This window comes from Eubalaena glacialis, chromosome 13 (genome assembly GCF_028564815.1).
Source record: "Eubalaena glacialis isolate mEubGla1 chromosome 13, mEubGla1.1.hap2.+ XY, whole genome shotgun sequence".
NCBI lineage: Eukaryota > Metazoa > Chordata > Mammalia > Artiodactyla > Balaenidae > Eubalaena > Eubalaena glacialis.
Genome location: NC_083728.1, coordinates 74,843,215 through 74,865,968, shown reverse-complemented (window position 1 = coordinate 74,865,968; position 22,754 = coordinate 74,843,215). Strand labels below are relative to the sequence as shown.

Here is a 22,754-nt window from a genome sequence, read left to right as displayed (position 1 = left end):
AGATGAGTTACATCAAAGATGATGAAAACTTCTGGGGAAAGTAAGAGAGAACTGGACTTTTGAAGAGTTCTTCATATGTAAGTGAAATGTAAAATGAAGGAGCCTCATTAAGAAGTACAATCTATGATAGATATGATAGAAACTGGTTCAGTTTTAAGACTAGTAAAGCTAAAAAAAAAACTTGAGAGACAAAATAAATAAATAAAGGATTAAGAGTAAATTCTACTTCCACCTCTACCACTAAATCAAAAGGGTAACCTGAGATAAGTGAATGAACTCTCTGGGCCTTATTCCCACTATTAATCAAATAAAAGGCTGAACTAGATAAGTGGGATTTAAAAAAAAATTTTATTTTATTCAAGTATAGTTGATTTATAATGTTCTGTTAATTTCTGCTGTACAGCAAAATGATTCAGTTATACATATATATACATTCTTTTTCACATTCATTTCCATTATGGTTTATTACACGATATTGAATATATAGTCCCCTGTGCTATACAGCAGGACCTTGTTTATCCATCCTATATATAATACTTTGCAGGGATTTCTTAAATATACTTGTAAAGGTCCTACTCCTAAAGATTTTGTTTCTGGGAACAAACCCCTGGCATCTATTTTTTAAAAGCTGGTTGATTTTTTAAGACTTTATGAACCATTGGATTATAAAGGTCCCTTTCATTTCAGGAGTGGTAGGATTTAAGTGAGTTTTCACTACTCTCCTACATAATTATGCTCCAAAACAATTATTTCTGACCTCTCTACTTCTACCAGTATTTCATCGCTTCTTTCTCTATTTATGCAAATTGTTCTTAGTTCTGCTCAAATCTACTGTTTTCTAATACCACCATAAGAGGTGACCATAAGTGACCTCTCCCTCTTGTGAACTGCAGAGCTGTTATGGGATATTATTCAACATTTAATATGAGTTGCTGGCAATGTGTATAGTTTTTGACCTTGGGATGCTTAATAATTTGCAAATGAATCTCCTTTATTTGTCTGTTCCTCCAGTAAAACTTAGCCATTTCTTTCTTTTTTTTTTTTAATTTGGCTGCATCGTGTGGCTTGTGGGATCTTAGCTCCCCGACCAGGGATCGAACCTGGGTCCCAGCTGTGCAAGCGCCAAGTCCTAACCACAGCCAGGGAATTCCCAAAGACTAGGTCATTTCTTACAAGTCATCCACCTTACTGAGCACAGTGGGATGCAACAGACTGAAGGTCACTAAAACAACTGTTAAAGCAATATACAATAAAAAAAACTACATCACTGATCTCACTTGTTTCCTAACAGTGAGAAATATACATAGACTTACCGAAAAGGCCCATCTGATTTTTCTGAGTGGACTGATATGGAGACTGTTGCAGTTATATCAGGTACAGGGGCTGGGGTAGAAGATGGATTTCCAGGCACAGGAGGGGCCAAGGAAGACTGATTAGAGGTTAATGAAGATATAGATGGAGCCGGGTGAGTTGATGAAGATGTCACTGGAATCATCAGAGGATCTTGTTGTCTTGATATTGGAGATCTCATCAGAGGTTGTAGGTTCCGCTGAATGAGTGGTCTTGGAGGTGGTATTGGGGGTGGGGGTGGAGGTAACTGTTTTCTTAGTCTTTTCGTATAACCAGTTTCATTTTTGAAGTTATTAACAGCCTACAGACACCAAACATAAAAATGCAGAAAAATGTAATGTAGTATTTACTCAAGTACAGTTAAATCAATTAAAAGATTTTTAAAAGATTTTCATAACAAGGGATACAAATATAGCTACCTGTCGTAAGAACTTATTGGCAATTAAAGCATCAGGAGAGACATCATTCTGATGACATGTTGGACATGTATGTTCATCTGATTCCAAGAGAGCAGTCCTTATACCTATGTGTAAGATTTTAAATATTAACAGAAGCATAGTTAGGAACCCAGTTTTTAGTGAATGAATTAAAAAGACAGTTTACATGTGTTCAGTTACATTACTGTTTTCCAAGCACGCATCACTAACCATTTCTATTCTTAGATTAAGAAATTTAAAAGTAAAATTTCTCGCCTGATAGCACTCCTCTGCTCTAACCTCTCTCTACCTTAAAAACAGAAGTAATGGATATAAGCTAAACAAACATTTAAACTGAGAGAAAAGATGCTCTTTCCCAAATACCATTCTCTTTGTTTAGCTAGTAATCGGAATATTATAGGGGAAAAAAAAAAAAGAAATAACGAGATAGTCTAGAAAGAGACAAAAACATTATATGGCTAATATAGGGCTTTTAAAAAAGCATCCCTTGGGAATTCCCTGGTGGTCCAGTGGTTAGGACTCCACACTTTCACTGCCGAGGGCCCGGGTTCAATCCCTGGTAGGGGAACTAAGATCCCACAAGGTGTGTGGTGCTAAGAAAAAAAGCATCACTAGAAAAGAGCATTATAAATAACAGAAGCATTATTCAGTCAAGGAAATCAGAGACATCTATAGCACAGCAGGTAAGAACCAATACTAAATTATAGATGCACTGACTATGCTTCAGTGTTGCAAAAAATCCAATCATAAGCGGTCTGTTAAATTCAAGACACACTCTGAAACAAGTCTTAAGTGACCTCTTCTTGACTTTGGTCTTCACTGACGAGGCCCCATAAGAAAGATTTGTATTCCAAAACTACCTTTTTTTTGTGGCCGTGCGACCAGGGATCAAACCTGTGTCCCCTGCAGTAGAAGTGTGGAGTCTTAACCACTGGACTGCCAGGGAAGTCCCCCCAAACTATCTTTAGAAATGATAAAGACCAGAGCAGGACTGAGCAATGAAATTTTCAGATGACATCACTTTCACCTGGGTAAGAAGGGACAAACTTAAGTAAGTAGCAGAAAAAAATCAAGTGCTAATAGAATATAAATGACTCGAGACAAAAGTCACAAGTAACCCCTTGGTAAATGTTGGGTAGTATCTTTACAGAGTAGTTCTCAATCACACTTAAGAATTTTAGAATAAGCTACTTTTCACATTCCTAGAAAGGGACTTAGATATCATTTAAAAGTACTTCTGGAATATCTAAAGCCCAAAAGGCTTTTAAATTTCTGTATACCATTTAAAACAGAGGAAATAAAAATCCTACATTTTATAAAACCTCAGTAAAGTCACCCTGATGAAGGTAAAGAAGTAGGTCAATTCTAATATTTAAAAGGACAAGGAGGTTTTTTTTTCTTTAAAAGTAGCAACAAAAAGTTATTAAATGCTCATTGATTAATTTATCAATAATTCATATTTTATTATTCAAATATACAATATTGCTAACAGCCTTTCCAAGGAAATACACATACTCTAAATTATGTATTGTCAAAGAGTCAACATTTCTTACATTCATCACAATAACTGTTTCCACAGCACGGAATGACAACAGCATCAGTCATAATATCTTTGCAGATGAGACACAACAATTCATCTGGGATAGGATCATCTTCTTCTGAAGATGATGATGGTTCCTCCGGTAAAAAAGGTGGTTTTTCTTTTTTCCCAATTGCATATGCTTCTCTGTAAAAGAAAGTTTTAGTGTTTTAACATTGTTAAGGCAAAGTATTTCCAAAAAAATTTATATATTCTACTATACCATAATGGGTACTTATAATTCAGTACAATGTCAAATCAGTTTACACAAGTGTGTACCTCCCAAAGTAAGGGAGCAGTTATGAACATCCTCCCCTAAACAAAAAGATATAAAACAAAATCCTAAACAAGTATAACAAAAAAGAAAAAAAATGCTATCAAAGTGGCTAGAAGGATCTTCGAATCTGTAACTCTAAGAACTGAGAGCCAGAGAAGTAAAGCGACACAATCAGTGCCGCAAAGTTATATTTATATGGGTGGCAGAGATGGGATTTGAGCTTAAGCTATGACAACACCCTAATCATTATTTTCTCTACTACCATGTTTCTTGGGGGAAAAAAACTGTTTCTTCTTCCTCCATAGTCTAACAGTCCCCAAAACCTGTGAAGGTACTAATGTGAATACCACAATATGGGAAACTAAAATTGGTACTGACATGACACAATTAAGGGGGATAATTCAAGGGAAATATGTCACTAATCACACCAGTAATTAATAGCCAGAATTAGACTTCAAAACAGTGGTCTACTTATACTTAACATTTTAAGAGAGATTAATCTATTTATAGTCAATTAAGAAATATTCATGACTTAAGTATTTAGAATATGTGTAAAAAATTTAAAGGAACACCTCAGATATTTGGAGGTCCATTTTTCGTAGAAATGTACTTTGCAGAAATGTTGGGTATTAAATATATTAAAAATAAAAAACCAAAATATTCTATTCTCAGACTTATCACCACTGCTTCCAACACCCTCATCTTCTCTGTAATCAGGCACATTTGTAAAACACAGGAGTTCCTAGAGAAATCCTTTCTGTTTCATTCCGGAACAGGGTGTGTTCATCTCAATGCTGAAAATGAAAGAATCTCATCTGGACAGAGCAGGGTACCTTAGGTGTGTTATTTGTGTTGCAGTTGCTCCATAGACATCACCACGATTCCAGAAATATGTATCAATTTGCTTATGCCCCATTGTTCCCAATTTGTGAAAGAGGAGTCTCCCACTGCCCAAAAGAGAGAAAAGAAAAGAAAAAAAAAAAAAAAGGAGAAGAGAGGATAGAAAAAGAAACAGAAGAAGAGTCTAAGTTGCTTATCAGTGGTGTCAGTGGAGAGGGTGAAAGTTTCACTTAAAATATTTGGGTTCCCATTTTCCCCAGTATTTGCTGTGTGTTTGGCACAAATGGGCTTTTGTATTTCAGTATTCAAAAGCAATGAAGTTAATTATTAGTAGGGGTTCACAGGTGATGTTAATTTTTCCAACACAGATTTCTATTTAAATACTTTTATATCTACATATTATATTAATATGTAGCCGTCTGCTCTTAAATTCTGTCTGTAAAAGTCATCAATTTCAACCTAAAGCTGTTTGGAAGCATGTATGAAATGTCTGAATTAGAAACAGCGTAACAACAAACTGCTCTAAGATGAACCACAAAAACACAGGATGGTAGACTGATAAAAAATAGATGGGAGTGAAGTTGAGAAAGTGAGCAGGGTTGGGAGTTTAGGAAAACATTAATTCTTATCTGTGAACTAAAACAATGTATTTACTCAAAAACAATGTATTTACCTACTCAAAAACACAATCTTTTTTCAGTATCATTCTGTAAGCATAGCCATTTTCATCGTCCTTACCTGCTCACCACATCTGACAATATAACATGAAGCTGAGAGAAACTGTTCTTAATATACATTTTGTCACTAAGACCATGGACATCTATTCTCTAAATTGATGTTTCTCAAGGTATGCCCTAAGGATCCCCTAAACTCATAATCTCCTCGAGGACTTGTTAAAAAATGCAGACTCAGAGTCTCATCATATAACCCCTGGGGGCGGGGCAGGGCACCCAGGTTGTTTAACACACTTTTGTAAGAGATTCTTATGCACGATTAAGTTAGCGAACCATATTCCAAAGAACACTTAATATTGTGTTTTATACTGTGAGAGTTTACAACTGTTGACGGTAATCAAAAAGGTAATTAAATGTATGAATAAAAGCAGATAAAATGGGAAGTTATCCAGTTGAACTATGCCTCTAGGTTTACTGTCTATTCATTTCATTAAAAATTGGCTCATAAAATAAAATCTGAAAACACATTAAAAATAAGCATTAAGGTATAGCTTATAGAGCTATAGCTGATCTGAACTAATGGTTTATAAAATAAACCACACTTCAGAATCTTAAGACTCACACAGTATATCCAAACTTATTCAAGATACCTCAGCATTTCCTTTAATCTTGGCACTTAAATTTGCCTTGATATCTTGCAGAACTTTTATTCTTAAGCCTCCTGTTTCTCAGAAAGTTTAAGATACTTGTCTTGTTCTTTTAAAGGATGCAAACAGCATATAAGACTATGTGGGAGTATGTATGTGAATGAGGAAGAAAGCAGGGAATGACAGAAAAAGAAAAATTAGAAGACCACAAGGGAAGTGGCACTCACTGGCAGCAAAAAACCCCAAATCCATTTTAAATTTGCTTTAAATGGAGCAGACTGCAGCCTCTCATTCTTAACACAGAAATGCAACATGTGGAGACTAAGTCTTGGTATACAACGTTCATAAGGAATCCAAGTAGCCAACTTACAAGCCCAAGATTAAATAAAACACTATCACCTGGACTGACTGTAGTCTCCATAGATCATACCTAATTTGAATACTTACGCATCTATAGTTGGTATTGCATATTTTCCAGTGTTGGTAAGCATTGCACCTTTCATGTTAGGATCTTTCACCTCCATCATAAAACTTCTGGGAATTCCAGTGCTCTTTTTAATCCTAGGACCAGATTCAAAGTTCTTATCCTGTATGTATGGGAATGGAGAGAGGAGGAAGAGAAAAAGCAGTTACCTTTATTTAATATTAGCTAACACGCAGTGCTAACATCATATATGATCTCATTTAATCCTCACAACAGCCATGTGAGGTAAGTACTATTATTACCTCCATTTCACAGAGAAGAAATAACAGGCTTGGAGAAATCACATAACTTGCTCATTCAGTGGCAGTGTCAAGATTTGAAGCCTGGCAGTTTGGCTCCAAAAGCTAAGCTCATTTGCCATTGTAATAGAGAAGGCAGTATTTACCAAGAAAAATAATATGGCTAAGAAAAAATTTTAAGAAAGATAAGGTGTATCATAGCTTCTACTTTGAACTTACCCCATTTGTTGGGCAATTCTTAATATAATGGCCAGGTTTACCGCAACGGAAACAAGTATAAGATGGAGGTGGTGGACCTAGAGGTTTCTTCATGTAACTGAAAGGGGAAAAAAAAATTACATGTACACAAAGACTTGAAAAAAATGCTTTTGATATGGGGGGGGGGAGACCCCACCCCAAAGTACCTATTAGTATAAAGTATTTATGAACTTACTTGACTGGGTCGTATTCATGGCCAGATTGCGACATCATTGCTTTAATTTTATCTTCTTCAGAAGCATTGGCTTCAGCCAGATTGGCAGTCTGTTTAACAGGTAATTATTTGACACACACATTAGAAACACATTTAAGACCACACAGCCAAAGACAACACCACTCATCCTGTAAAGAGCAGTATCTAATCTTGCATAAAAACAGTTATTTACAAGTATAACCTAGAAGAGGCACTGGGAGTTCGTTAGGTCATTACATGATGTTTGGGTGTCTACGGTGCTGAAGAAAGTCTTTCTGGGGGCACTCAAACCTTAGACCCTGTTTGTACCTTACATTTAAGATTTGCATACTACTCTTCTAAGAGTTAAAAACTGAGATTAAGCTAGGAGAGAAACACTTGATGTTTCTAAGTCTTAAAAATAGTTCAAGTGTCACAGCATTAAGCATCAAATGTCAAGCATATAACTTGGAGGTAGGGTTGGGGGTAGAACAATTGAACATATTATGCAGCAGATACTAGAAGTCAGAAGGCTCTTTAGGTAGTGGTGTCAAATTTCAAACTAAGTGCAAAGCACATGCACTGAGCATTCAAATTTTAAATCCAACTCTCCAAAGATTTATGAACTTTATCTTTAAGGTATTACATACAATAGTCTAGATATAAGCAGGGTCTAAGGGAGTGAGTCCTAATAACTTGAATCTTCAAGCATCTAGCACTCACATCAGCCATTCATTAGGTTTTAGCTTTACATTCATCCACAAAACAAGCAACCAGTTTTAACACTTTATTGTAATTTTATATACAAAGAATGCTTAACATTAACAGAGCTTAGAACAACAGCAACATTTACAGAAAACTGGATTACAGATGTTGAACAACTAATTTGTTTGAACCCAAACAGTAACTTACAAATAGTTAAAAAAAAAAAAAAAAAAAATCCCCCAAACCTCCAAAACTCCACAACTGCTTCCCACAAAGAAACAATGGTAGGAATAGACCAAAACTCAAATATGGTCCTTACAGTACACATGAATTAAAACAGTGAACTATAAGTTGCTAAAGATGTTAACTCTATGCTAAACCACTTTGCATTAAAAAATTATAGAGATTGGTTTTAGCCCACTTCATGTTTTAGAATCATCAACTTTAATGTTTACTTTTCCCACAACAGGAGTTTAAAAAGCTGTATTTGTTACTAGGACATTTTGGGGGATACATTCTAGGGGATAAGGACAAAACCTATAACAAAGCCAAAGACAAGATAGGGACAGCACTAATGGAAAACTCATCTAACTCATTAACCTTGGTTGCTAAATTTGGTTTTACATTTCTGATAGCAGGGAAAAAATGATTTTCGGAAAACTGGAGAACTTCCTTCTTGGCCCTCAAAAATCTGCCTGATCTGTAATATTTGCCTTTTTTCCCCTAAAGGCACAATTTGCAAACTAAGTCTATTGTTTTAAAAATTAATCCATCACTAGTGCTTTCCCAAACAAAAGGTACACATTGTTGAGCAGAAAATTGCAAGCAATCTTATCGCAAAACATGGCATATACAATGATTTCAGGAGGTAACAATTTTCCCCTCTGCCAAACATACACATTGGTATATTCCTGCAAACAACTTTATACATTTACACAATTCATGTAGTCTGTGTTCAAACAAATTAGGTTGTTTAAATAAAACTTTTTCTAATGCAGACAGACTACAAGTCTATAGCATAAAGAAACAATTGTATCACATTTAAAATGTTGACCTTCAAGGGATCAATTCAAATATTCAAGAAATAACCACACAATCGTCCATGTAAAGGAAAGCTTCTATTTTGGCTGCATAAAGTCCACATAATTTACAGCCAAAACCAGGGAATTCCTCCAGAAATTTGTTAGTTTCCAATGTATAATTAAACAAAATGTATGAGGGAAAAAAGCGAGTAAGTGTAGCTTCATATGTTTCTTCTGTCTTGAAGATGAACAATACTCCAACATTATGGTGAAGCTGATTTCAAAATACTCCCCCTATCTTCTCAAAACAGCAACTACTCTTTACAGGATAGTAATAGTATGTACAATGTGTCTGCAAAATATCTCCTCCCCCAACCCCTCTTAAACCATTGTTCCACATTAAACAAAAAAAAAAATACGATGTTAGAAAAAGATTTATATTTTCAAGAATATATATATATATACCTTCGTAAGCTGGGCCAGAGAAATAGACGCAGAAGAGTCATCAATCTGTTCACAAAAAATTAAACACACATTCAAGTTCCACACTGAAAACATCTGAAAGTGATCATTTAGTCCCTACTGCCACTAATGTTCAAATACTGGGCATTTTTCTTAGACGTTTTCTAAAGAATGTTATCTTGTTTTAAAGCTGAAATGTAACTCACCCCACTTATCCTTCTCCACACATCCCACATACAGTAAATAAAGGCTAACCGTTGATAGGGACTCAATTACAATGAGAAAACAGGGTAAAGAAAACTGTATCACATAGGAAATCTGTTCAGAGTGGTAGTTTAATACTAAGTAAGAGTCCCATGTCTATCAATGGTCTCTAAATTTGATAATGCTCAAGACAATGTACACTAGAAGAGAGAATAAGAAATCTTTCGAACTTTCCTGTAATGCCATTATATAACACTGTAAAAATAAGCAGCTCTTTAAAGGCTCAAATAATTGCTTTAATAAAACAGGTCCCAGATAATTGCTACTTTTTTCTTCTTTGAGTATGTACTGCTCAGTCTGAATAAGTTCATTTATTCTCCCATACAAAGAGTAACAATAGCTAATCTTGCCAAAGAAACCACAGCTTTATCAGGGCAAAGATGTTAAGCCAAATAAAGGGAAACAAAAGGTACCCCGGGGCAGGGCAAACAGAGCAGTTACAGAATGGACTTTAATATGCAGAGAAAAGAAAGTTAATTTAATCAAACAGAGCAAGTATTAAACATGGATATAAAAGGGCTTTAAAAAAAAAAAATTTCAAATGTGACATTTAAAACTTCTTATTGTTCCCCTGAATATGTTAATATCAGTTTTAAAAAAATGTTTATGTATGTGTGTACGCACACACCTTCGGCATGTAAGTCTAAAGATATGATTTCCCTACAAGTGTACCAAAATGAAAACATTATTAGCTTCCTATGGAGTAAGTGGGCTGCTTATTCAACATGTTACAAATTTCTCATGCATTATTGGTCAGAACTCTTCTTTAAAATGGAGAGAATGTAACAAGATGTCTGCATCAAAGAAAAAAAAGTGAGTCTTCATCATGTATTTTTCAAGTATTCCAGAGAACTAAGAGTATTAAAATAAAAGCAGCATGACTTAGAGCCCCAAACAGAAATGTAATCAGTTTCGATATGAAGTTCTTAGCCCAATGCCCACCACAGCAGTAATTCAATAAATGTAAACAAAACTGACGTTGGCTAAATTTAAAATACATCTTATAAATATCTTAAGAGTTTTAAAAGTTAGTTTGATGGATATTATTACTGGGATGTTTATTTAAACAAAAGGTTCTTAGCTCCACATTGAGGGACTACAGAGTCCATAATGCACTAATCCCACATACATTCCTAGCCATATAACCCACCAGTGGGTTCTCACTCTTGTGCAGCTTTGAAGTGTTCTTTCCTTAAAGAACGAGTATCTCAGGAGGTAAATTTAAAAAAGAAAAATTGAAAGAACACATAAATAGACTATTTTTCTCCAGAACAAATTCTGACCTATTCAATCTATTTTGAAGAGGGTAACATTTTATTGATATATCAACCAGGAATTACCTGAATTTTAAGAAACAAGGACTGAACAAACTGCTGTCAATCAATGAAATTAATAGTCTTTAAAAATAGCCTATTACTGTCTAGAATATGCATACTGATCATTTCCTTCGAAAGAAAGCAATCAGTTGTATCACCCTTTTTTATTGCTGGAACTAAAAAACTAACATTTTTTTGTTCTTCCCACTCCTAAGATATAGCTGTCTTTTTGTTACTATGCTGGGCTTTCCTATCCTTCCTTTTGGATTTCTGCCAACTTGTTATTAGTAGTGTATATTTATCTGGTTAAAAGCGGTTTCAGATATTCAACAGCATCTAAATCACTTTTTTCCACCAAATAATCCCTATAACACTTTAATACCTTATAATACACAAGTCAAATTTACCACAAATTTAGAAAGGCATCCAATTGTTTTCTACATATAGCAAGGTACTAAGAAATAAGTGTAAAATGCTGACAAGAAATGCTTTAGAAACTAGGAATTTATACGTACTAAACATCAATAAATACAGTAACTTTCAGATTTAAAAAAAACCGCTACTTAAAAAAAGTAGTCTCCAAAAACACTGATTAATGCACACCGTAGACATCAAAATTAACCCACATTCTCACATCTAATTTGTGGTCTTGCATCTGAAAGCAAGAATCTGAAATCTTTTATGCCAACTATATTTGCTTGAAATTAAAGGATCTTACAAAATGTAAGCAGGAAGAACCCGCAGCTTTGGAGTACCAACATAGAAGGATGACTACAAACAAAAGTTGTGGAATATAGATAGAAACAGTCATCCTTGATTAGAGCTGGCTTAAATTATCAAAAGTGTACATACATTTACTTTTACTAATTAGAATTTTAAAATCTGGTTTAGTGATTCTGTCTTAATTGGCTTTTGTGAATTTGCACAATACACGTAAGTCTCCTAAGATGGGCACTAATTACACTTTATGAATATATTCTCTCAAATCTTAAATGTCAGCAAATGTACCCCAAGCAAATAAATGATGGGGATATTAAGTTACCTAATATCTCCAATTAAAATTATTCTACCTAAAAATCAAAGCCACTTTTAAAGTTATTTTTTAAAAAAAGAAGAAAGAAAAGAGAAACCTAAATAAGCATAAAATAAACTGCTTCTTGTAAGTGTAATACAGACATGCCAGGGAACACACAAGGCTAAAAGAACGTTAACTTTATTTATGAACATGTGATCTGTGTTTATACACATGCTAATAAACAAAAAGGAAATAATTGTTTTCAAGAAATAAAACTTCATCTGAATTAGTTTAAATACTATATAAAATGTACTTTATACAAAATGTGTTACATTAACTACTACAGTCACCAGTATAGTCAATCTGATTTGTGCTAGCATTTGGATACATAAAAATCAGTTTTAAACCAATCACCAGCAAAACAGAAACTGTGGACAGTCTTTACAGCATTACGCTTTAAAAAAAAAAAAACAAAAACCACCCCCCCAAAAAACCCCATATACCCCAAAGAGGGGGAAAAAAAAACCCCCAAAACACTAAGAGTTGTGATTTTTGAATCACTATATTTAGTCCCATGAGAACTAAAGGCCATATACTTTAGAGAACAAGTCCAAAGTTCAGATATTCTACGTTATCATGTTTAAGATCCAATGATCCAAGGTTAGTGAAATGCCTGATACACAATTAAAAGATCAGTAGCATTTTAAAAGGATAAAGTTGAAACAGCAAGCAATACCCTTAAATTCTACGTGAAGATTTCAGACATCTTGTATTGTGTACAAATCAAGCCTGAGCAGTCAAATGTTTAGAGAACCATCAAGTTTTACAGAACCCAATTACTACAGATCTCTGTTCTGAAATGGATGTTTCACCCCACAACTTAGGAATGCTGCTACCTTTTACTTAAAAGCTCAAAGTCAAAATGGTGTCATACTTAAGGTTATTAAGATGTTACCCTGGTTAAAGGGAGTTACCTTTGATAAGCTACAGCTTTCAGCTGGCTTACAATTAATGCAGCATTTTAATATCTTATGAGAAAGAGGAAATATTTTAATTTGGACAACTGAGCAGACTAGAGAAGTAGAAGACCTCTGTTAAAACTTGAGAACGATGTACTCAACTGTATAAAAATCATCAAAATCATCGACAAGACACTGATATACTTGTAGGGGGCCCAATTCCAGGTTTCACTTTATAGTACAGATATAATCAAAGAATAGGAGCTCAAAATTGCCAAATAAAGCAAAACTAAATAATAAAAGCTGCATCAATGGTCTCTGGAAAGCTCTTTTCTATGACGTGTCTGAAATTGGAGAAAGCATCAAACCTTAAATATATGCTTTGGATGTTGCTAATGCATTTTTCAAAGCCATCAATCAGGCAGAAAAAAAAACAAAAACCAAAAAAAAAAACAAAAACCAAAAAAAAAAAAAACTAAGTGATACAACGTGAAAATGGCAAAATATACACTCCAAACATTTTTTATTGCAAGAAACAAAAAGCACACAACAGCCTGTACATACATACAAAATACTAACTATAGACAGACAGATGTAGAACATGTTACCATGTTCATTAGTGTAAAACCTACATGATCTAAAAAAAGATCATACATTAACTGTACAACACAGCGTCATACAGGAAGAATGCTATCATATTTAATATGAAACAGTGTTTTTTGGGCACAAACTACCCATTTCTACAAATAAAGTGTGCAAATTATGCCACATATATCCATATTCAACTGAGCTGTCATCAAATACATTTTATTTACAATATGTACTATGATCAGTTGGATATTAAGTTCTAAAATGATTTACTTCATTGCTACATTATAAAGGTAAAAGCAATGTGTAGAAAAAGTGTGAGATTGTGTTTTTACATACTGCTTTTGAAGTTCCCATCACTGGTTCAGTTCGACTTCTAAAACGACAAAAAGAAAAACAGCATTAGCTCTCTGTGAGTAGCTTAATTAATGAATTTTTGTGATAAAAACATCTCTCTAATCACACATTTTTAGGAACACAATTTTTCCTTGGCATAAAGATTTAAAATCAGCCAATTTCAGAAGTAATAAACACACTATCTTGATTAATCTTTACTACCTTTGAACAGTTTAAGATGCATTTCTGGTTTAAAAAAAAAAAAAATCCATACTGGGGAATTCTAGAATAGGTCTGTATCTTGCCACTTATACAATAAATGTTTTCTGAAAGGTAGTATGAGGATTTTGTTATTTAAGAAACTTTGTCGTTATTCCTGAATAGATTGAACAATAATATTATTCCTCAGTTTCTTAATAGGTACAGACATGAATTTTCATACATCGGATTTCCTTAAAGCAAGACCACTGTTGTTAACATTTTTTAATTTGGATCCCTGAGAAATTGCTGTGTTCCAAAAACTAAATTTCAAATCCAGAAAGACAGGTTGGCAGTTTAATTTTTTAAAAAAGTCTCAAGACAATGACCAAAGACTAAATAAGAATTCTAAGTTCCAAAAAAATCAACAGTCTGACAGAGTATTTTGGTTAAAAGAATAAGTTAAATAAGTTGGTTATGGAGAACTGAACAAATTGATTTTTAAAATACATAGACAAATAAGCTCAAGGAGAAACTCCTTTAAAAGTCCACACAGAAAAGGGGACAAGGGTCAAGTTGCTAAAATACAGCCTTTAAAGGCTTAGTTTTAGTTTTAAGTTTATGCTATCCTGACTACAAAGAAATGTCAGACAGCGTATGAATGGAGTTTCTAAATTTGTGCATGATTTGGAAATCCTGAGATAAAAATGAAGTTTTCATTTACTAATATTTGCTCAACAAATTCAAAGGCACTTCACGAGGCAAGTATATTACAAGGGAAATCATATACATAGTGAATTCACATTTAATTCTTTAAGGGGCAACTATTTTCCCTAGTATTGATACTTTGAACTATTCTCTCCCCAAAGTCTCTGAATATCAAAACAATCTACTGAAATCAAACGTTTGCTATTTTTAAAAAGCACTTGGTAAATTAAGGAATAACTTCACACTGGATTCTAGGAATTAATTCTTCTCCTACAATGTCTCAAAATTATGTAAAGTTAAAGGCACATAGTTCACTTGGTATTTACAGGAAAAAAAAAAGTATTCAGCTTTCTAAGTTGTTGCTATACAGAAGATATTACACAAAAGAACCTCCAAACGTTAACATATGGAATATAACTTTACACTAAACTAATGAGAATATTCTTAGAAAACTTGTCCACATGAAGTAAAGCTCCAGGAAATGACTATTTTCCCTCAATTCCAAGAACACATTCCATTTCCTAGGACTGGCAAATTCCAGAATGTTTCATTGACCAAAACCAGAAATTGCCAGAATTTCAAGTAAGGCTACCTCACCTTTAAGTAAAAATCTCTACACTTTAAATAGCTCAAGTTGCTACCCTTTTCACATATTATAATTGTTATCACCATTGAAATTTCAAGAAAGCAGAGAAAGTTAGATATAAAGTTTTAATCCTGCCCCTTTAGTGAATTTCTTAAGCTCTAGACCACTCCTAAGATATTACCGCATTCTTACTCCAATAAAGGGCATTTACCATGTGCCAGGCACTATTTAATTCCTACAACTCCCTGGAGTTAAATACTCATATCCCTATTTTATTTTGAGGAATCTGAGTCACAGACTTTAGGTAACTTACCCAAATACAGTAAATGGAGTAAATGGAGTCAAACCTAAGCCTGATTCCAGTGTCTGTGGTCGTAAATCCTAAGCGCTACAGCTTCCCAACAAAAGCCCCGTACTGATTAGGAACAAATGTTAGCATTACTGAATACTCTTGATGCTGACAAAATATTTAGGACAGATCTCTTAAGACACTTAACGTACATTTCTGTAGTGAAAAAATGGTAGGGGGAAAAAGTGTACAGGCAAATAAAAACCAAAGGAGGGTTCAGTAATATTTATTCACTAATTTGAACATCGTTTTCTTGTCTTTGTAAATATTACCTATACAGAGCAAAAAATCTTTCTAATAGCTCTTACTCCTAACTAGAAGTTAAGTTAGCTGGGGGAAGAAATCAGGAAAAAACAAACTCATCCTCATAATTTTAAGGATTAAGAAGACATACTCATTATGGTAAAGTAATGAGTTCAGTTCTAAAATATACTTGTTCTTTCTCACAAAAAACGTCTATTTTGAGAACTTAAACATGGGATTTAATAAATACTTACATAACATATGTCTTGCTTGTAGATTTAACACCTCCAATAGGAATTCTTCTAACAATTACAGATGAATTCTTAGGAATTAGAGCAATATCATCAGTATATTCTGTAAATAAAAGATAAAGATTTGAATTTCTATTTGGGATTTGGATAAGTCATAGTCCTCAAGAATTAGAAAACTTCAACCAGACATAAATGTTACGGGAAATAATCTTAAATATAAAGGAGCATTAATAACTACATGCTCCTTGCATCTAGATTACTGAAACTGTCAGAACAAATATCCAAAGCCATAAGGGGTTTCTCTTAAAAGGACACCCAATAGTGTCAGCAGGTTCTTGGCTCTGGCACCTCCAGTTTTGTGGATCCCCAAATCTCAGTAAGACTAAGTCATTCTCTATTTAGCCAGTAATGCAGAACATCTGAACTATATGAGAAAAAGCTGTTATTTAGAATGCAAACATTCTCTCTCCTAGGCCCTAAATACAGTATTACTGGGGAAGACACAGTAAAAATTAAAATATGACACATTTCAAATACAGAATAAAGGGCTTTGTAATAAAGAATTAAAAGTGGATGCAACTTTGGATAGTATGTTGATTCAAGGAAGGCCCCTCTGAGGAACTGACATGTGAGACTAAGAAGCCAGCAAGATATGCAAAAACACCGGACAAAGAATGTTTCAGATAGAGGGAAAAGCATGTGAAAAAATGACACAAAAAGGCCAGAAGAGCTGATGAAAATGAAAGAATGACTTGAAATACAGGTAGAAAGGTACAGATTATATATACTGATTCATATTTTGTTTCTAAGTACAACAGGAAGTCACCGAAGGATTTTAAATAAAAATGATGACAATTTTAAAAACAATATTAACAACAAAGATAACTCTGGTATCTAAGTGGAGAATGAACCTGCATGGGAACAAAAATAGAAACAGGGTGACTAATAAGGAGATTGCTGCGTAGTTTAGGTAAGAAAGAATAATGATCTGTTCTGGAGTGTGACAGAGAAATCAAGAGTCAGTGTTTTGAGGTAGAACGAAGGCTTTCGGATGGATGTGGGGGCAGAGATGAAGGTGAAAGAGCAATCAGGTATGAATTCCTGGGTTCCTGGCTTAAGCAGCTGGATGAACAAGGATGTCACTTTCTCAGAAGACAAACAGGGAGGAAGAATTTTTCTACTCTTTGGACTATTGCTTGCAATACTGTTCTAAGAATGAAATTAAAAAAGAAGCTGGACCAATGAATTCAACTATGGTTAAAAAAAAAGATTTGCTATGAAAGGAATTTGTAAAATTACCAAAAAGAAAAATAATCCACTACAGGGAGACAGATGTAAAAATGTACCCATCTCCCTTAATCACACAATCAGGTATCAGGGTTCACTCTTTTAAGATCACTGAGTTTACCTGATTCACTAACGTTACTCAGCACCTAGGGGCTGACTACCACTGTTCTAATTATTTTAAGTTTATCACATATGTAAGCATTTTAAGCTTTTATATATGTATCAGCTCTATTATTTTTAATCACACTATTACTATTTCCTGTTATAAACTGAATTGTTCAGGGAAGGGCTCTTTTCAATATATTTCAGGTAGTAAGCTGTATCTTCACAAGTATCCAATTAGAGTGATGCAATTTCCTAGATTTCGCATACCAATGTTAAGACTACCATCATTATCTTTTGGATAGTTCAGGATAGTCCCAAATTCCAAGCAAGCTCTGAGTAAGAAAAACTGGGAGCAGGGGAGATGGGGTATCTTTTAAAAATTCTGGAACCAAAACTTGGTGTCAAACACAGGACAGTTAAGCTTCTGCCTATGTAACAACCCTCAAAAGAGTTCACTGTGGGAACAAATAGCAAATATGTTCATGAGCTCTCCAAGAAAACTTATTCATTTGATCAACACAGTGCTCTGTCAAGCTTAAAGTCTGGTGCCCTGATGCCACATGCTTTCTAATTGACCTTTTAAAGTACCTGAATTACATTGATGATTTCTTACCCTTTAAATACCTCCTTAATAAGTAGCCTGTTAGCTTCAAAAGACCCTTTCTATGCAACACTGTCATTTCGGATCCAAAAACATGAAGACTATGGATGAAATTAAAAACAAGATGAATTTAAGAAATGGAGAAACAGTCTTGAAAATACTTCATCCTCAGCTTCCAAATCTTTCACACTAAGTTCAGGATAAAGGTTGTTTTGTTGTGTGTGTTTTTTTTTTTTTTTGGAGGGGGATTGCAAATAAGCAGAAAATTAGGAAAACAAGTTTATTCAGGAAAAACATTAAAAAAGATAATTTGAGATTCATTTTGAAATACAGTCTAGAAATAAAGAAGAATTCTTAAATCTAAAACATGAAATTCTGATCCAAGCATTTTAGTCTAATTAAGATGTAAGAGTCCTAAACATGGACAGATTTCCAAAACTGTAAGTAATGTTTTATAGAAACATGACAGAAATATTAATTCAAACAAACGAAAGTGATCCAGTTTGGCATTCTTTCCTAGGGAATCTCCTAACTACGAAGCTATAAATATTTATTCCATCCTCTTTAATTCACTGGAGGGTGCTAAAACCAAGTGGCATTCTTACTCAGCTGCCTTGTGACACTGGATGCTATTTCTCATAAAACTCATTAAGTGCCTAGATATCTTTTTCTCTCCTAATTTGAGGACTGCATAAGATGCAAATTTTCTCTTCTCTTAACCAATCTAATAGCAAAGCTTTCTCCAATAATGACAGTTCACAAATACATAAAAAATATGCTGCTAGGCAAAGCACTTCCCTGCTTTCAGCGTTTGTAAAAATAATGTATCATATAATTTCCTGGCTTAGAAAAAAAAACCAACACATGACAAAACTCTTAAATTCATGGACAAGAATTCCATCAACAATAATTTACTCCAGTTTAACAAAGTTGTTATCAATTATTAGGTGGAAAAGATGGACAAAGTCTAGCCTTAAATGATTAAATCCTGTTATACTCCAATAAAATATGAAATTGCATAGTATGTGATTAAAATTGCCTTAATATTCTCTAATTTCATTTATATTTTCTTTCCTCTCATTCATTAAATATCACATATCAAGATGGCCTAAAATTCGTATAAATCCATCTGTTCTGTTAAGCGTGACTATAATGCTTAAGGGATGCTTTTGTGGCCTTAAAGAATGTCTTCTTTAAGGTATTTTCTTGAATAATATTTTTAAAAGCTGTTTCTCAACTGTTCATGATCACCAATAATTTTCCCACATAATTACAATTACCAAAGCCTCACATGAAGTGTCCCTTAGGTCTGATACACTGAAAAAAGGGGGGGAAAGTGGAGACTATTCTTTCATGTGTTATCAAGTGAGTACATAAAGTTCTTCCTTATTGAGTATTTTTGAGTTGTGATATGCCAGTAGTACTGTTTCTTAACATAACACAATTATAGTTATGTCTGGATGTACTGATAAATGGAAAACAGTTCTTGTACATGACAAGAGTTACTCTACCTATCAAACTATATGCTAGACGTGGAGGCCCCCCCAAATTTCAACTAAAAGAACCCATGTTCCACCTTAAGCCAAATTTAGTGATCAATGAAATACTCTAACTAGCACTTCACTTTACTTCTTCTCATCCGATCAGTAAAACTCAAAAGACTGACCTACTAAAAACTACACATCAGCATTACAGTAATGCGAAAAAGAAACCAAAACAAGTTCAAAGCCACAGTCTGAAAGGGCCATTTTGTCTCATTCTCATACCTATGCTACATTCTCAATATCATATAAAATGCTTTTAAAAAGGAGAAAGAACTTAAAGATTCCAATGAGTGGCTTCTATAAATAAGCTATTCATATGGTAGCAGCCGACTATTTTTCAGGATCCTAGCTAGTATCAACATAATCATGTAAAGTCTAGCAATTACTATTTAAAAAAAAAAGAAAAACCTGTACTTTTGATCTTTACGAAATTGCTAAAGTTTAAGAGTAATGTGATGAACTAAGAGTTCAACTACCTAATTACTGCATTACTAATTCTGGAATTTACACACATGACAAAAGTGGTCACACCGGAATATACCAAGTTCCAAAAGCAATTCCAACATTAAAGACTGGCTGGATTAAATCCTCTAAAACATTAAAGTGAGGATCTTTCGCCACAACGCAGGCAACTCCAAAAATTAAAACTAACTAAATAAATCAGGGGAGGGAGAAGAGAACACAGAATTTGCCATTAAACCCCCAAACGTGGTTAGGTTAGAAAGTTAGAAAAGTATCTCTAGTGCTGCTTTAACAAACAAGCAGCCTGGCTTATGCGCTCCTCCCCTCCTTCTGATGAAAAACAGGTTAGAAAACGCCCCAGGGCAAGCACTCAGAGAACCTGGACGACACCCCCATCCTGTGCCACGGAAATCCTCGTTTTAAAAAATCATTTGGGAGGAATCATCAGACTCGCACGATTGGGGATCAGCCTGTTCCAGATGATCCAAGTACGCAGAAATCAAATAAGTCAAACTCCAGGGCCGACTGCTGCAACCCTTGGCTATCAATGAAAGTCGTCCCCAAAGTGTTTGAACGAACAGTCTCACAAGAGACATCATGGCGGTTAGTCTCCTGCCAGGCACCTCGCCACCAGCATCTCTCTTCCACCAGCGAGGATCTGGAGCCCCTGTGGCTCTTACCTTCTTTCGTCTGCGCGTTGGTGATCTGCAGGTCGCAGTCGGCAGCTTTCAGCTTCTCTCTCCCCATAATCTGCTTCTTTAAGTCGCAGAGGGAGATGTGGAGCCCATCAAAGGTGACGGTATCATAGTTGAGTTTAGAGGAAAATTTATAATGCACACAAGACATGGTGCCAAAGGATTCCTAAGGTTCAGCGAGGAGACGTGGACACGCTCAATATATGTATATTTATAAACTTAAGAGCAAAATATGTACACACACAGAACACTCAGAGACACCGAAGGACCCTAAGGCCTCAGATTAAATAACCCCCCCAACCACAAGCGGGGGTTCGTAAAAACAATAATCCAGAAACACCCCCCCCCCCGGATATTCAGAATCGCTTCATGTGGGAGGAGGCGGACGAGGACGGGGCAGGGGGCAAGCGAGAATCCGCCAACGGGCACAATGTCACCCCGCTGGGTCCCCCTCGCTCATGCTAAGGGCCGGCAGGAGACGGGGGCAGGCGGTGCAGTCAGTAGCGGTCAGTCCACACGTTAAAGTCCGAACGACCCCGCGGGGTCAGGGGTCCATAGCGCGGCCGCACCTCCCGGTTGGTCTCTCTCTCCGTGGACGGGGGTGACCCAGGCCCCGGGAGAAGGTTGAGGGGAGAGGGCCTAGGCCCGGAGTCCACGAGCGGCCTCTCGCCTCCTCCTGGCTTCCGGACGACCGGCGTCGACTGCCCCAGGCCCAGGCCCCCACCACACACAGACCCCTTTCGCCTGCTCCCCGGAGGCCACGGGCGGCCCCGCGGCCTAGGCCGAAACGCGCGGTCGGCGGAGGAGAGGCCTTCCCGCAGGCCGCCCCCAGCTCCGCCTCCCCCCCGCCGCCGCCGCCGCCAACGCCGCCTCAGACACAAAGCCGGTACTAGGCCTCGGCTAGGCCTCGCAGCGCCTCCTCACCACCCCGGGCCCCAGCCAGCGGCCGGGGGGCTTCGGCTGACCCTGGCGACGCCGCCGAGGCTCCCTGACGCTTCCTCTTGCCGAGTGCTCCGCGCTTCTCTCGCCTTTCGCTCCCGTCGCCTTTCGGCCCAGTACCGCAAGATTAGGCCCGGAAACCGCCGGGCAACAGTGATGGCTCCGCCGGCTCCCTTTTTGTTTCGCCCCCCTGCCGCTCTCGGGCCCTCGCCAGGCGCCGGCGACACCTCCAAGCCAGGCACTATGGCGGACGCGGCCTGGCTTCGGGCGAGCGCCCCACTCCGGGGTCTCTTAAGCAGGGATTGCACGGGCGGCGCGCGCGGGGCGTGCCTGGCGTGCGCGCATAGGCGGGCCGAAGGGCGGGGCCTGCGGCGTCACAAAGCGCACCGGCCCGCCCACGTGACCCCGCGCTTTGTGACTCCTGAGCGCGGAACCTAAACCATCCGGGAGAACGGAAGAAACCATCTGCGTCAAAGGTGGGGGGGAACCACCGATTCCTCTCCCCAATTTAAAAAAACATTATGGTTGAAATGCAGTAAACTATGGTTGCTATGCAAGCACCCCCTAGCTTCCTCTTACAACAAACTGGTTACCTAAAGCTCTTCCTAAGGAGAAATTCTGGAGTAGCCCCGGGCTCGAACTGATACCAACCACTACTGTAAAGATATATTGAGCTCTTACTATTGGGCTAAGCATGGGGGTAAGCGCTTTACAGTATTTCCACGCTCGGGAGCCTAGTTGTCTGGGTTGGAATCCTAGCTGTGGGGACTCTAGATTTTACTCCTCTGTGCCTCAGTTTCCTCGGTTATATTATAAAATGTCGTTTAAAAAATCGTATTTGGCTTACTGGGTTGTTAGAGATTAAATTAATGAATACATTTCCATTGTTTAGGACCGTCCCTGGCACATGGTTCAGTGTGGCTCAATAAATGTTAGTTTAACAACATCAACAAAAAACCCGAGGTGGTCAGCACTACCGTTTTCTCCAATTTATAGATAAGGGAACTGAAGCTAGCGAGCGATCATGCACTTTCTGAATTCGCAGAATCAGGGGAATGTCTGCTCAGTGGCGGGGTCCGAAATTCCATCGCTAATTATACATGCCGGGAACTGTACCAAGAACCCCCTCAGTAGATTGGAATATTTTTTCCTTGGTGCATGG

The 22,754-nt window shown here is 36.5% G+C and overlaps 1 protein-coding gene across 2 annotated transcripts in view; it reads right to left on the bottom strand.

Annotated features, from left to right (window-relative positions):
- RBBP6 (RB binding protein 6, ubiquitin ligase) overlaps window positions 1-21,924 on the bottom strand; it is a 31,885-nt gene extending 9,961 nt beyond the window's left edge. Inside the window, exons 1-10 of one of the 2 annotated variants that reach the window (XM_061208279.1) lie at window positions 20,639-21,924; window positions 15,963-16,062; window positions 13,628-13,664; window positions 9,150-9,194; window positions 6,961-7,049; window positions 6,747-6,843; window positions 6,252-6,391; window positions 3,341-3,513; window positions 1,770-1,873; window positions 1,314-1,651 (exon numbers count right to left, since the gene is read on the bottom strand). In XM_061208279.1, the coding sequence (XP_061064262.1) occupies window positions 1,314-1,651; window positions 1,770-1,873; window positions 3,341-3,513; window positions 6,252-6,391; window positions 6,747-6,843; window positions 6,961-7,049; window positions 9,150-9,194; window positions 13,628-13,664; window positions 15,963-16,062; window positions 20,639-20,804 (1,289 nt within the window). In that variant the 5' untranslated portion in view covers window positions 20,805-21,924. The remainder of the gene's footprint in view (window positions 1-1,313; window positions 1,652-1,769; window positions 1,874-3,340; window positions 3,514-6,251; window positions 6,392-6,746; window positions 6,844-6,960; window positions 7,050-9,149; window positions 9,195-13,627; window positions 13,665-15,962; window positions 16,063-20,638) is intronic. The other variant, XM_061208280.1, reaches the window with a different exon arrangement.
- Between the last annotated feature and the right edge of the window lie 830 nt (window positions 21,925-22,754).